This window comes from Limanda limanda, chromosome 3 (genome assembly GCF_963576545.1).
Source record: "Limanda limanda chromosome 3, fLimLim1.1, whole genome shotgun sequence".
Classification (NCBI taxonomy): domain Eukaryota; kingdom Metazoa; phylum Chordata; class Actinopteri; order Pleuronectiformes; family Pleuronectidae; genus Limanda; species Limanda limanda.
In genome coordinates, this window is record NC_083638.1 from 82619 (window position 1) to 98085 (window position 15467).

The 15467-nt window shown below is 44.9% G+C and overlaps 3 protein-coding genes across 3 annotated transcripts; 1 reads left to right on the forward strand and 2 right to left on the reverse strand.

The window, feature by feature from the left end:
• Positions 1 to 1234: 1234 nt before the first annotated feature.
• c1qtnf4 (C1q and TNF related 4) lies at positions 1235 to 3158 on the forward strand. The gene is made up of 2 exons (XM_061068894.1): positions 1235 to 1516; positions 2355 to 3158. The coding sequence occupies exons 1-2, from the start codon at positions 1289 to 1291 to the stop codon at positions 3156 to 3158; spliced, it is 1032 nt and encodes a 343-aa protein (XP_060924877.1). The 5' UTR covers positions 1235 to 1288.
• Positions 3159 to 6410: 3252 nt separating this feature from the next.
• Positions 6411 to 10064, reverse strand: ndufs3 (NADH:ubiquinone oxidoreductase core subunit S3). Its single transcript, XM_061068101.1, has 7 exons — positions 9985 to 10064; positions 9390 to 9452; positions 9136 to 9233; positions 7766 to 7915; positions 7503 to 7628; positions 7072 to 7191; positions 6411 to 6723 (listed from the first exon to the last, which is right to left on the reverse strand). The coding sequence occupies exons 1-7, from the start codon at positions 10037 to 10039 to the stop codon at positions 6553 to 6555; spliced, it is 783 nt and encodes a 260-aa protein (XP_060924084.1). The 5' UTR covers positions 10040 to 10064; the 3' UTR covers positions 6411 to 6552.
• Positions 10065 to 11496: 1432 nt separating this feature from the next.
• On the reverse strand, positions 11497 to 14929 carry ptpmt1 (protein tyrosine phosphatase mitochondrial 1). Its single transcript, XM_061068339.1, has 4 exons — positions 14685 to 14929; positions 12905 to 12985; positions 12508 to 12699; positions 11497 to 12034 (listed from the first exon to the last, which is right to left on the reverse strand). Exons 1-4 carry the CDS (start codon positions 14829 to 14831, stop codon positions 11906 to 11908), a joined length of 549 nt encoding a protein of 182 aa, XP_060924322.1. The 5' UTR covers positions 14832 to 14929; the 3' UTR covers positions 11497 to 11905.
• Between the last annotated feature and the right edge of the window lie 538 nt (positions 14930 to 15467).

Consider the following 15467-nt stretch of genomic DNA (forward strand, 5'->3'; position numbering starts at 1 on the left):
GTTCTGGGATCTGAAAGCAGCGTCGCTCCACTTTGATCCAAACATGTGGACAACATTAGATAAGATGCTGTGAAATGTTGCTGATACTAATAATTAGAGGACGAAGTCTGAGCTTACTTGAAAAGAAGTGTTCAGTTCAGTTCCCGCTTTAAACATATAACACTATATTATATTATATTTTAATAAAATATCTTGCAACCTATTATATTATAATACATTATATTATAAATGTGTGTGTTTGTGTCTCTTTGACAACAAGTGTATCTGTAGCATCAAGCACCGAAGCCTGTCTTTGAACATCTGGAATCAAATATAATATTTATGAGCATTTTTACTTTTTGTTCAGATTCAAAATAAAAACAAGCAGCTATTCAGCTGCTTGTTTTTATTTTATTTTTACATTCGTTAAATTTGTATTTATAATATTTGTTAAAGAGGTTTATTTATTTAAGTTCATTTATTGGGGAAGTTACTTATTTCATAGACCTGGTTCAAAATGTAACGTAAGTGGATCCTGATGGTGTCAGCTGATCCAGGACGAGGATCACATGAAGACTTCTGGACACACAACATGTCTCCTCACATCTTCACCATCAGGAACTCCTCAGTTCATCTGCTCCTTCATCTCCATCAGACCTGATGTATAAACACTTTAAACATGATGTTACAAACTGGTTCTTCTCATGTAGTGAATCCTGTTGTTGTGTTGTTGTGTTGTTGTGTTGATGTGTTCAGTTCCATCAGCATGTGTGTGTCCTGGGAGAGGATCCTCACATGGGTCTGAGCTTTATTCACTGATCACTAAGTTCCTGTTTGACTCGTGTTGAGTTAAGAACAGGAAGTTGATCCTTGTTAACATCTGTGAGACAAACTGGGAACATGAGACAATACAAATGAATTGTGATTGAAAGATGGTGGATTGATTGATTGATTGATTGATTGATTGATTGATTGATTGATTGGTTGATTGATTGATTGATTGATTGATTGATTGATTGAAGTTAAGTTTTGGTAGAGCACACTACAATCGTAACTTGTACTTGTTTCCTGAAAAATGTCAGTAACGTTATTTTTTACATCTGAAGTTGATTTTATTCGCTGAAATTAGAAAATTGGCATAATAAAGTGAATTCCTAATTGTCTGATGTTTACAGAGACGATGCTGCTCTCAGGAAACGCGCTGGTCGCCCTGCTGGTCCTCGGCCATGCGGCCGGCGGATGGTGTTTGGCTCGTCTCTCGGACGACGTGGAAATCCGCTCGGCTTTCTCAGTCGCACGCACCAACAGCATGGAAGGTGGACCTAAGATGACGGTGACCTTTGACACTGTCTATGTCAACATCGGCGGGGACTTCGACCCAAAGACGGGCGTGTTTCACTGTCGTATCCCGGGGGCGTATTACTTCTCCTTCACGGTGGGGAAGTTCCCACACAAAGACCTGTCAGTGATGCTGATGAAGAACAGGAACGAGGTGCAGGCCATCGTCTACGAGGAGAACGCCGGCGAGGAGAGGAAGGTACGAGTTCGTCTACACAGGAAACATCTGCTGATAAAATGATTCTGTTTTAGCTAAAGCTTTGATTAAGGATTAACCCAATTAAATGTAGAAAGAAAAAGATCATACATATAATACAGTATTACAATGAAAACTATTTTAAAAGAAAAATAATATAGTATAAGGTATTATAAGAAGGGATTCATATTATTAATATATTTTAAAAAACTAAAGTTTTGCCTGTTGAAAACAAACAAAACCAACAAACATAAATAAAAGTTTGTGAAAAATATTTTCGGTTTGTTTGATTTTCTTCTGATTCCTCTGTGGCTCCGTTAAAATCACACTGATGACAAACACTTCATTATCGTCGCAACAAGAGTTTAAATAGATCCTGATCAATTATTAATAAATAAGTTTGAGTTTAGTTTGATAAAAGCTACAGGAGGAACGGAATAACAGAATCTGTGTTAACCACTAATGAGGGGGAATCCTCATGAGGAACGATCTGACTCCAGCAGCTCCTGTGCTGATTTTTACGTGAATGGTTAAGTGACTAGAACTCAGATTTGAACCAGTAAAATGTTTAACCTGAACAGACTCTTCTCCTTGACTCCACATGCTGTGAAAGCAGTGTTGACTTAAATCAGCGGAGTTCTGTTAAGATGGATTTTCTTTCCTCTGAGGAAACATTTACTCAGGTTGTTCCCTCGTGTCAGAGCTCGACAGCGTGACTCCATCAGAGTGTGTTTGTGTTGGGAAATGAACGCACAACAGAAGGGATTACACATCGAATTCCCCTGAACGAGAGCTGATGATGGGATTATGTTGGGATAACAAAGTCTGCCTCCATCCTCAGGTGCAGAGCCAGAGCGTCATGCTGCAGCTGGAGTTCAGTGACACCGTCTGGCTCCGCCTCCACGGCGACCCTCGCTACGCCCTCTACAGCAACACGGGACATTACACCACCTTCAACGGCTACCTCATCTACCCAGACACCTACGACTACCAGACGCACCAGCACCAAGCGCATCCCGCCTACAACTCCCAGCAGCCCCAGCAGGACCGCCTCCCCTTGTTGCATAGTAACCAGGCCACTGATGACAGGTCTGGATCCAGAGGTTTGCTGGAGGAGAGGGAGCTGCAGCATAAAGAAGAGGAGGAGGAGGAGGAGGAGGAGGATGACGAGGACGACCAGAGATCTGCCTTCTCGGTGGGCCGCACCCAGAGCATCGTGGGAGTGGACCAGGTGGGCTTGCCCCAGCACCAGCCCGTTAGCTTTGACACAGCTTTCGTCAACATCGGAGAGGACTTCAACATCTCGGAGGGCGTGTTCGCCTGCCGTGTTCCTGGCGTGTACTACTTCTCCTTCAACGTGGGCAAGCTGCCACAGAAGACGCTGTCCGTGAAGCTGATGAAGAACCGCCTGGAGGTGCAGGCGATGATCTACGACGACAGCCAGGGCGAGAAGGCGCTGCAGAGTCAGAGCTTGATGCTGGCGCTGAAACCCGGGGACACGGTCTGGCTCTACTCGCACCAGAGAGACGGCTTCGGGGCCTATAGCAACCACGCCAAGTACATCACCTTCACTGGCTTCATGGTTTACCCAGACCTCCCCCCCACCTCCTCTGCCAGCCAATCACCTGCAGATAAGAAGCCTTAGCTGCAGGACATGAGCTCGGGACTGAACATTGTGTTAGGAATTCATGCAAGATGGAAAAGTGTGTGCGTCCACCACAGGAAGCAGGAGATTCCTCTTCAGATGAATTCCTTCACAAAGTGACAGGGAGCTCGGACTGAGCGCAGAGCTTCAACCAAGAGTTCCCAGGATGTGACCTCATCTCACCTGGTGTGGAACCAACAGTAATGTGAATATTTCACTTCATAATGAAAACTCTGTCATTTCCTGCTCAGCTCTGTGTCCTTTAAACTCTCGTTAGACTTCGTGCCACCTCCACAACCAACCACCGTCAAATCATGGAAAGAAAATTAAGTCTAGATCTCAAAGACAAATTTTACTTAACTTTATTTGCAAATTAAAACTTCTGCCCCACCTCATCTCAGGGGTAAATATTCCATAATAAATAAGGAAATATATAATATTAGAGCTAGCATATTGCTAATTCTGTCTGATTATTAATCAATCAATCAAATTGTATTTGTATAACCCATATTCACAAATCACAATTTGTCTCATCGGCCTAATGAAGATTCATGCACATTTTATCCTCATTGTTAAACTGTAAAAAACACTCAATAACTTCATATGATCCGTGGATATTAAAAGACACAGAAATGAGGAGAAAACTGTTTTTCAGTGAAATGTTCTGTTTAGTGAATTTGTTCTCGTCAAAGACTTGTTGTTTCTGCTTGTTTGTAAAAACTTGACTTTATGTTTTTCGACACAAGTGAAAACGTTGTGATTATTAACTGTGTGTTTTTGTCAAAATGAGTCTTTTCTTCATTTTGGAGCTTCGGGATCAAAGGACAACACGACCGAAAAGTCAGGACTCAGTTTCCATCTGACTTTTAACCTCATGCCAATTCTGAGCCCGAGGGAATCCAGACCATAATTTAACTTCTGATCCGAGCAGCGTTTAATTCATTTGTCCAGATGGCGAGCCCTGTGGGGGGGGGGGGGGTCTGTATCATGCATGTCTGTTTAATTTCACGGCGCCGGGAAGGAGATGACGTGGTTCATGTTGTGATGAAATGAAAGTGACCTTCTCGGATGAAGAGGCTCCACGTGACGTGAGACTTGACTGAACACTGATGGTCTGAAAACATCACTGAAAGAGAGAGAGAGCTCGGTTTGAAAGGAGTTAGTTCTGCTGCCACTTAAATAAAAAACACATTGTAATGCGTTTGAATTTAACAGATTCAAAAGACATTACTTTGATCAGTTTGTTGGTTAAACACTGGAGCAGCTGACAGACAATCCTCACCGGACTGCACAGAGCGCCGAGCATCTTTCAGTGTTTGGCTTCATCACACAGATTGTAAAATAAAGATGGAAGACGCGTTTCCACTTCATCTAGAAATAAAACCAAAATAGCTCATATACAAACGCTGCCAACGTGTGGTAATAATGTAATTTGCAGAAGATATTGTAATAGTAACAGTGATGACACACTTTTAGAAAGGCTCTGGTTCAGGAAGTAAATTTCTTATTTTTCATTTGTCTCATAAAATCCTTATAAAAGAGTTTCAGTCGGTTACGAGATGAATTATGAAACATTGGAGTCTTAGCAAAAAAATACTACACATCCCATAATCCATCGTGATCGACACTGGTTTCTCTCAACGTGATGTAACCATCCAATCAAAGCCCACATCATTACATTTCCATGGTAACAGCATCTCCACCAATCAGAGATGTTGCTGTACACCTGAGACACTTCGTATTAATACTTTAAGATAAAAAAAAGAATGTAGAATCAAACTTTGTGCTGTGACGTAGTAACATTCGTACGACAGGTCGGGATGTCTCTCCACCCCAAGTGCAATGCATGATGGTAGATATCACTCGGTTAGTGAGCAGCGGTTGTTCACATCTTTTCATGATGCATTGTGGGAAACAATGAGTGCACTATAAGAGCATCTAAATCGTAAACATTCAGACCACAAAATGTCAAACTCACTGTAGTGAGTGATCTCGGACGGAAGCTTTCTCTTTGGTTCGGCTGCTCAGACGTTCAGCAGGAAACCAGAGATCACTTCATCCAGATGTGTTTGATCTGTTCTCCGTGTGACTGTCTCACTTTAAATCAAAAATAGCCCCGACACAGTTCTTTGAATCAAGATCAATTCCTGTTAATAAGCAGTGAAAAACTCCTGGAGTGTGAAACGGCTCCAGCTCAGCGACACTCTGACGCACGTGTGTGATGCATGCATGTAACTGAAAATACAATAAAGTAAAAATGATGATTGCTGAACAGCTTCCACAGGCCCAGCCTGTTACCTGTGTTTTTATTGGTCAGTGAATTCTATCTGTGCAGTGATAATATGTCAGATGTTTCTGGTCTGTGCTTCTTTCTTCTGATCACCATGAAAATGTGTAAATTGTGAACTTTGACGAGCAGACGTGGGTCCAAATGTGGCTGTTTTGTTTCCCTCAACAAATCAAACCTTTGGACCTTTTCAGTTTTCTGGCTCACGTTGACTCTTTGAAATGTGTTGAGTATTTCTTACATGTAAAAATATTTGCCAGAATAAAATAGTAGAAACATCCTGGGCTGTTTAGCGTCAGTTCTTTGATGTTATGTTGTGCTACAGTGCCACCTGCTGGTAGATTTGTACAACTGACAGTGAAATCTGCTTCAATTCAATTTTGCCATTTTGGACAAAGATAGCTTAAAGTAGGTCACAGACTCCAACAGGGAAGATAAAGACATCATCTTCTGCAGCTGAGGTATGAAGCCGTGTTCAGGACGAGTGAGGCCCCCCCCCACCTGTCAGTCACATCCTCCAGTTCAGAGAACTCGTTCATCACAGCTGGTCTGAGGTCTTCACTCGCTCAGTCAGCTCCCACTTGTTGTTAATGCAGTGACACAACGTTAACGTACTTTACAGAAGTTGTGTTGCCTTCACTCAGCTGCAGCGTTAACAAGCAGCGCAGCCATTGACGAATCTCCGTCTGTTAAAACCAAACGTGTCCCGAACGTCCCTCTTGGCTCTCGACAACGTGTTGTCCTACGTTAGGTATTTACCACTGACTTCTTTTATCTTGATGTCATCCGTGGTGATCTACCAGCAGCACGCCTCCAGCTGTGAGCAGGCCTTCACAATAAAAGAGGTTCCAGTGGCTGATTGAGGTCAGAACAGAGACATCTGGAAAACCTCACAACATAATGCTCCCAGCAACTGGCAGAAAATCTCACTAGTATTTGTTGATACAGACCACGGCTCCAACACATTCATTTAAAGATCGTTTTATTATTATTTACATAAATATTTCAGGTTGTTCAGGGTATCGAGTCCCACAATGACACAAACAGAGCATGGTGTGTGTGTGTGTGAGAGAATTTGTGCGTTTCCTCAGGCTACACAGAAGGACGTCACTTCTTCTCGGGGGGGGGCACACCGGCCTCCAGCTTGGGGGCGGAGGCTTTGGGCTCTCGGTGGGCGGGGAACACCTCCCACGGCGTGTTCAGGTCAAACTTCCTGAACTCCTGCGCCAGCTCCACGGGCTCGGCCACCACCCGCTTCACCTCGTCATCGTAGCGCACCTGCACATCGCATTCAGAGTTTCAATGTTTCATGGTTGATGAATTTCAAAGGGTTATGGGTCTTGTAGGAAAATACAAAAATAATATGTGAGAGGATTTTAGTCTCGATATCATGATGAATTTTAAAACATCACGATGTGAAGTGTTTTCTCTCAGACAGAGATAAATATCTTTAAGATACTGTTAAAAATCAATAATCCACACAACAAATATTCTTTCACTACAGAATCTGAAGGATTTCAAAGAATGTGGAAACCCTGGATTCATTATGTCTCGCTGACGTCCTCCTACATTTATCTTTTGAAGGAAACACATGAATCCCACGTGGATGAATGAAGCTGATCTCACCTCAACGTATCCCGACAGAGGGAAGTCCTTTCTGAAGGGATGTCCCTCGAAGCCGTAGTCTGTGAGGATACGCCTCAGGTCTGGGTGGTTGGAAAAGAACACACCGAACATGTCCCACACCTGAAGACACACAAACACTCTTTCATTCATTCTGCTCAGTGTCAGTATGAACCCAACACTGAGATCTGAGACGTTAAAATACAGAATGAGGATAAGACACATTAAGTTGTCACACTGACGAGCAGCAGCAAACCTTCTGACCTCTGACCACAAATAAACTACACAGCAAAAATGTTGGCACATCCATCCATCCCTGTCTTCTGGATGGAAAATTCATTCCGTCTATGTCTCATGACATCATCAATGTCCTCAAGACACTTTATCTCCAAATATGGGAATCAGTTATTTCCTCCTCTGCAGGTGCGACTCACCTCCCTCTCGTACCAGTTGGCGGCTTTGTGGACGGGCACCGCCGAGTCCAGCGCCGACAACTCGTCCGTGTACGTCTTCACACGGATACGAGAGTTGTAGCGCAGCGACAGCAGGTTGTACACGATCTGTAGACCAGCAGAGACATGGTTAGAATGAAATGTGCACGTGTGCGTGTGTGTGTGTGTGTGTGTGTGTGTGTGTGTGTGTGTGTGTGTGTGTGTGTGTGTGTGTGTGTGTGTGTGTGTGTATTGAGACAAACTACCTCAAAGCGGTTCTGCCGTGTGGGGACGTCGACAGCAGTCAGGTCGATCATGTTCCTGTACTGGGCGTTGGTGTGGTCCCTGAGGAAGGTGAGCACTGGGATCACTCCATCAGGGTGGATCATCACCTCCAGCTCGTTGAAACAGGTCACCTACACACACAAAGACACACGTCACTCAAACACATACATGGACATCCTCAAGCCATCTACATGTTTCTGAAATCTACATTTCATGTTTTCTGTTTAGTTTCTTTCACTGAGACAAGTAAAGACACCAGATGACTCAAAAAAGCTCCAAAAGATCATTCATGCAAGTCGCTGAAGACATTTCTTAGGGTAAGGGTAAGGGTAAGGGTTAGGACATGTTGACTTGAAGGATAGGGTTAGGGTTAGGGTTAGGACATGTTGGGTTAGGGTTAGGACATGTTGACTTGAAGGATAGGGTTAGTTAGGACATGTTGGGTTAGGGTTAGGACATGTTGACTTGAAGGATAAGGATAGGGTTAGGGTAAGGGTTAGGGTTAAGACATGTTGGGTTAGGGTTAGGACATGTTGGGTTAGGGTTAGGACATGTTGATTTGAAGGGTAGGGTTAGTTAGGACATGTTGGGTTAGGGTTAGGACATGTTGACTTGAAGGATAGGGTTAGTTAGGACATGTTGGGTTAGGGTTAGGACATGTTGACTTGAAGGATAGGGTTAGTTAGGACATGTTGGGTTAGGGTTACGACATGTTGGGTTAGGGTTAGGACATGTTGGGTTAGGGTTACGACATGTTGGGTTAGGGTTAGGACATGTTGGGTTAGGGTTAGGACATGTTGAAGGACGAGCTCTGGAAGTCTGGACAACCTGAAAACATCTCCCTCTTTCCATGGCTGTCACCCGGGTTCGGGAGACATGGGCAAAACAAACTAGATTGTTTTAAACCTCCATTTATTTAAATAAAAGTAGTAGATAAACAGCAATAGTTGCTTTATATAATAATAATTTACTAATGCATTGACTCAATGAATTAAATAACTATGAACTTGACGCCTTTTCACCGTCATCATCTCTATAAAAACCTGCTGAATTCATATTTATGTTTCTGGATAAACAAGGTGACGCTTCTTCTGCAACACTGAAGGTAAAACACAGCGTTAAGTCCTAATCTGCAGGAGTGTGTCTGTGTGTGTTTGGGTGTGTGTTTGTGTGTGTTTGGGTGTGTGTGTGTGTGTGTTTGTGTGTGTCCCTCTTCACACTGATAGTCACATGTATTTAGTAATTAATCGATGATGTCGGATCATCTAGTGACTGCAAGAGGTTCAGACCTGAACCACTTGCAGTCACTCAGGACAGATGTGGACGTCAGGTGTGAACGGAGTCTTCTCACCTGGACCTGCTGGATGTACTTGGGCATCATCTCAGCCACATACTCTCCAAACGCTGCCAGCTGGTTGTGAGTGATGGCGTCCGCCGGCCTGGTGGTGGCTGCAGGAAGCACAGAGGTCGATCAGAACAAAGCTTCTCTGTTTCATTCAGTAAGAACTCTTTGGTCTGTTGGTTCAACCCTGATGACGATGAGGAGCATGAACTGTGGTTTCACCACATCAGCAGTTCAGCCATGTGGTTTGACTTTGTACTCACGACTGGTTTCAGTGGTGGAGCTCTGAGGTCGGATCTGCTGCTGGAGACACGAACTCCTCGCAACTGAGAGAAGAGCAGAAGACGAGAGTTCACAATCAACCCTGAAACTAAATCCACCCTGAGATCAAATCCACCCTGAGATCAAATCCACCCTGAGATCAAATCCACCCTGAGATCAAGTCCACCCTGAGATCAACTCAACCCTGAGATCAAATCCACCCTGAAACTAAATCAACCCTGAGATCAAATCAACCCTGAAACTAAATCCACCCTGAGATCAAATCCTCCTGAATCCACTGAGCAGAAGCAGAAGCAGAAGCAGAGAAACAAGAATGAAAACGAAGGCTCGTTGATTCTGAAACGTTTCGTATCAACAAAGTTAAAAAGAGACAAGTGGGTTTAAACTCATTAGTTAGAAAGAACAAGAGTCCATGTTCTGCAGGCTAGCGTTAGCATTAGCTGTCATTAGCTCGAAGGTCAAACCGGAAACATCTGACCGGTGAAACGGAGTCGGTTTCTTTTTCGATGCCGTGAAACAGACTCGAAACTAATCGATCATTGCGAGTCCGATGAAGTCGGTTTGTGATCGACTTACGGTTCAAACTTCTCCCGAAGCCTCCGCGGACAAACCGCACCAGCGACGCCGCCATGTTTGTTTGTCTCTGCAGGAACACGGCGCTGTGCGCGCTCCGTCGCCCCCTGGTGGACGGAGGACTAATCTGCGTTTGAAGCAGTAAAGCGCCCCCTGCTGTGGAAATACACACATATTAAAAACATTAAATCCTCCATTGATCAGGTTTCTTTTAAAAACTTAACATTAATATTTCCCTCTGTCAATACTGAACAGATTCTTTAGGTGGAACTCGTTTCCTCAGCTGCTCCTTTTCTCTTCATATTTCTGACTTTCCACTTTTTGCTTTATTTGATATTAGATTATTTTCCTCCCTCAGACGCAGGGTTATTATCACTATTATTATATGTTGCTGTTATCAATAATAACATCAATAATCCTCAATAATGACATCAATAATCCTCAATAATAACATCAATAATCCTCAATAATAACATCAATAATCCTCAATAATAACATCAATAATCCTCAATAATACCATCTTTACACTCTTATTGTTTTCATTACAACTAGTCAGATCTGAAACCTGATGCTGTTCCTGGTCTCTCTCTCCTCCCCTCTTCTCTCTCTTCTCTTCTCCCCTCTTCTCTTCTCCCTTCTTCTCTCTCTTCTCTCCTCCCCTCTTCTCTCTCCTCCCTTCTTCTCTCCTCCCCTCTTTCTCTTCTCCCTTCTTCTCTCCTCCCCTCTTCTCTCTCTACCTCTCTCCCCCTATTTCTCTTCTCCCTTCTTCTCTCTCTCCTCTTCTCTCCTCCCCTCTTCTCTATCCTCCCTTCTTCTCTCTCTCCTCCCTTCTTCTCTCCTCCCCTCTTTCTCTTCTGCCTTCTTCTCTCCTCCCCTTTCTCTTCTCCCCTCTTCTCTTTCTACCTCTCTTTCTCTTCTCCCTTCTTCTCTCTCTTCTATTTCCTCCCTTCTTCTCTCTCTTCTCTCTCCTCCCCTCTTTCTCTTCTCCCTACTTCTCTCCTCCCCTCTTCTCTCTCTACCTCTCTTTCTCTTCTCCCTTCTTCTCTCTCTTCTCTCTCCTCCCTTCTTCTCTCCTCCCCTCTTCTCCCTTCTCTCTCCTCCCTTCTTCTCTCTCCTCCCTTCTTCTCTCTTCTCTCCTACCCTCTTCTCTCTCCTCCCTTCTTCTCTCTCCTCCCCTCTTCTCTCTCTTCTCCTCTTCTCTCTCCTCCCCTCTTCTCTCTCCTCCCCTCTCTCTCCTCCCTTCTTCTCTCTTCTCTCCTACCCTCTTCTCTCTCCTCCCCTCTCTCTCTCCTCCCTTCTTCTCTCTCTCCTCTTCTGGTTGACAACGTGGTGACTGAGAAATTATATTTCGTATAGATTTAAAGGTCTTTAACACCTACTTGCTCAAAATAAAAGGTGCAGAAACCCCATTAGTATGAATTCATCTCAAATATTTATTTGACATATTTATTTTTTTATAAGTTATGAGGCATCAGAGGAAAAATGTATGACTTGAAAGAAAAGGTTAAACATCCACATCATGTGACACTTTTAATGTTACAACACAAACATTTTATTCTGAAAGTCGGACACTAACAGGAAGCGGAAATAATCTGTTTTAGCTCCAGGTGATAAAACCAGAGAGTAGAGATGTTTTTAGTTTGGCGTTTTATGAAATGAGAGGGTTATGAATTTAGAAACTATAATTTCTTCTCACTGAAGTGTCATGAAGTAACAAGTGAAATCTGATATTTACCAATAAAACTCTTGCTAATTGATTTAAACATTGGGTGTGTTTCTATCTTTCACATTAAGATGTGAAGGATTCATTCATTCACCAGCAGCTTCGTTTCATGTCTCTGGCTCCACTGAGTCCAGCTGCTGGGAACACGCTGGCGCCCACACGATGGCGTCCACACGATGGCGCCCACACGTTGCCCGGCTCTCAGCTGGACTGTTCACACACCTGCTGGTAGAACGTCTGCAGCATCTGCAGCTGAGCGGCACGCACCAGCACGTGGGGTCGAACCGCCGCCAGCCTCCGAACGGCCTCTTCTGGAGTCCAGCGGTGGAGCTGTGAGCAGGAAACAGGAAACAGGAAACTGGATCAGGTTTGGTTCTCCGCCTGCAGCTTGGATCTCTAACAACCAACATGACACTCAACACCTCAACAGAATCTCAAGAGCTTTGTTCAATCCTGATCAGAAATATTCTTCAAATCAGAGTCACTCCCTGGTTTCCTCCCACACAGACGAGTGCAGTTCCTCATCCAGCCAGCAGGAGACGAGTGCAGTTCCTCATCCAGCCAGCAGGAGACGAGTGCAGTTCCTCATTCAGCCAGCAGGAGGAACTTCCACCAGCAACAAACCTTTCACTGTATTTCTACTACTCACGGAAATACTGTTTTAAGTTTGACTAAAATGTATATTATTTACTGCAGGGATTTTATATCATGTTGCATTTTACTGTAGAGATGCTTCTCTTTTGCCAGTTCAGTTGATCAACCATCTACAACTCTGCCCCCCCCCCCCCCAGTTCTGTACTGACCCTGATGAGGTAGGCGGCGGCCAGCGTGGCGCTGCGCGAGCGACCCGCCTTGCAGTGGATGTACACGCTGGTTCCCTGCTGCCGGTGCTGCAGGGCGAAGGCCACGCCCCGGTGCAGGTTCTGCAGACTGGGGACGCCGGTGAGGTCGACCGTGCTCAGCCTCAGCTGCTCCACGCCGGCTGCACGCCACTCCTTCACCAGGCGCCATCATCAGGGAGAAAGGAGCACAGCCTGTTAGAATCAGCCAGCAGCACGACACACTACAACCGTTCAGCTCAGATCCACCGGATCTTTACATGTGAAAAGTACCGTGAAATTCACAATATTAAAATGAACTTAATGTGAAACAGTCTCGTCACTTTGAATCGTCTCCAGACGAGAAGACGAGTGAACTCACCTCCGCAGAGTTACACAGATACTTGGTCTCATATTCCTCGTTCATGGTGACGACTCCTCGGATGTTTTCTGTTTCTACGAGCTGCAACACAACAACACACAACATCACACAACATCACACAACAACACACAACAGCACACAACACACAACAACACACAACAGCACACAACATCACACAACAACACACAACACACAACATCACACAACATCACACAACATCACACAACAACACACAACAGCACACAACACACAACAACACACAACAGCACACAACATCACACAACAACACACAACACACAACATCACACAACAACACACAACAGCACACAACAACACACAACAACACACAACAGCACACAACAACACACAACCACACCACAACACACAACAGCACACAACATCACACAACAACACACAACATCACACAACAACACACAACAGCACACAACAACACACAACAACACACAACAGCACACAACAACACACAACCACACCACAACACACAACAGCACACAACAACACACAACATCACACAACAACACACAACATCACACAACAACACACAACATCACACAACAACACACAACACACAACAGCACACAACAACACACAACATCACACAACAGCACACAACAACACACAACATCACACAACAACACACAACACACCGCCTGAAGTTTGAATAGTTTACAATCAGCAACTTGAATTCATTAAATCATCCTGAGCAAAACATTTCCCATTGTTTCAATGTTTTATCAATTTATCATTTAGACACAAATACTGAGAAGTGTTGCTTTCTAAAGTCTCAAGGTCAAAGGTCAAACAGCTTGACAAGAAAATATGAAAACTTTACAGTAACTTAAAGATATTAAACGGAGACTTTGTACAAATCACATTAATGAAACACGTTTAAACTCTGGTTGAATCAGCTTCACTGCTTCTTCAGGAACTGGACTCAAGCGTTTGGTTTGAGACATGAACATATTTCTATATTACTACAAACGTTAATATAAAAACTTCTACATATTTATTTAGCAAAATTCCCAAGATTCCATAATTCACAAACTAGACAGGAGAAGAATCCACCGACCACCGGCTGCTCACCGGGAGCTCACCGGCTGCTCACCGGCTGCTCACCGGGAGCTCACCGGGAGCTCACCGGCTGCTCACCGGGAGCTCACCGGGAGCTCAACGGCTGCTCACCGGCTGCTCACCGGCTGCTCACCGGCAGCTCACCGGCTGCTCACCGGGAGCTCACCGGGAGCTCACCGGCTGCTCACCGGGAGCTCACCGGGAGCTCACCGGGAGCACACCGGGAGCACACCGGGAGCACACCGGCAGCTCACCGGTCGGATGCTCACCGGCTGCTCACCGGGAGCTCACCGGCTGCTCACCGGCTGCACACTGGCCCGGCTGCACACTGGCTGCTCACCGGGAGCTCACCGGGAACTCACCGGGAGCTCACCGGGAGCTCACCGGGAACTCACCGGCTGCTCACCGGCTGCTCACCGGCTGCTCACCGGGAGCTCACCGGGAGCTCACCGGGAGCTCACCGGCTGCTCACCGGCTGCTCACCGGGAGCTCACCGGTCGGATGCTCACCGGCTGCTCACCGGGAGCTCACCGGGAGCTCACCGGCTGCTCACCGGGAGCTCACCGGCTGCACACTGGCTGCTCACCGGGAGCTCACCGGGAGCTCACCGGGAGCTCACCGGGAACTCACCAGGAGCTCACCGGGAGCTCACCGGTCCTCACGGACCCTCAGGCCGGGACACACTCACCTGTGACGTCATGGACCTGAACGGAAGTGCCCCCAGGACCACGGTCTCGTCCACCCGGTCGAACCAGCGGCGGCGGGAAACTTTCTCCATCAGCAGATTGTATCCGAGCGTCGGGAGGAAGAGCAGCCGCGCCACCGCGCCGGACATGACGCAGCTCCGGGGAGAGGAAGTCAAGTTAAAGATAAAGTTAGTTTCTTATGACGTCTTCTCCGAGTCTCTGAATCACACCGGAGGTGTAACACCAACAAGTGTCCGTCACTGGAGACACTTCCTTTTCCGCTTGTGACGCAAGTTCCGGTGGAAATCCTTCACAAATACAAGCTTGACTTTTTTCTATTTGAATTATTAATTTAAGAGGGAATGTTACTCATATTTAAACCTTAAACACTTCATCTTATTCTCTAAACCTTAAACACTTTATCTTATTCTCTAAACCTTAAACACTTCATCTTATTCTCCAAACTTTAAACACTTCATCTTATTCTCTAAACCTTAAACACTTTATCTTATTCTCTAAACCTTAAACACTTCATCTTATTCTCTAAACTTTAAACACTTCATCTTATTCTCTAAACTTTAAACACTTTATCTTATTCTCTAAACCTTAAACACTGCATCTTATTCTCTAAACCTTAAACACTTCATCTTATTCTCTAAACTTTAAACACTTTATCTTATTCTCTAAACCTTAAACACTTCATCTTATTCTCTAAACCTTAAACACTTCATCTTACGCTCTTAACTTTAAACACTTTATCTTATTCTCTAAACCTTAAACACTTT

Coding starts and splice junctions, on each gene's coding strand:
- c1qtnf4 (XM_061068894.1), top strand. CDS start 1,289: ATGGAAGGTGGACCTAAGATGACGGTGACCTTTGACACTGTCTATGTC. Junction 1,517..2,354: donor ACGCCGGCGAGGAGAGGAAG/GTACGAGTTCGT, acceptor CTCCATCCTCAG/GTGCAGAGCCAGAGCGTCAT.
- ptpmt1 (XM_061068339.1), bottom strand. CDS start 14,831: ATGTCCGGCGCGGTGGCGCGGCTGCTCTTCCTCCCGACGCTCGGATAC. Junction 12,986..14,684: donor TCAGGTCCATGACGTCACAG/GTGAGTGTGTCC, acceptor GTTGTGTTGCAG/CTCGTAGAAACAGAAAACAT. Junction 12,035..12,507: donor CCGCCGCCTACCTCATCAGG/GTCAGTACAGAA, acceptor TCCTGCTCACAG/CTCCACCGCTGGACTCCAGA.
- ndufs3 (XM_061068101.1), bottom strand. CDS start 10,039: ATGGCGGCGTCGCTGGTGCGGTTTGTCCGCGGAGGCTTCGGGAGAAGT. Junction 9,453..9,984: donor CTTCGGGAGAAGTTTGAACC/GTAAGTCGATCA, acceptor CTCTTCTCTCAG/TTGCGAGGAGTTCGTGTCTC. Junction 6,724..7,071: donor CTCTGTCGGGATACGTTGAG/GTGAGATCAGCT, acceptor TGCGATGTGCAG/GTGCGCTACGATGACGAGGT.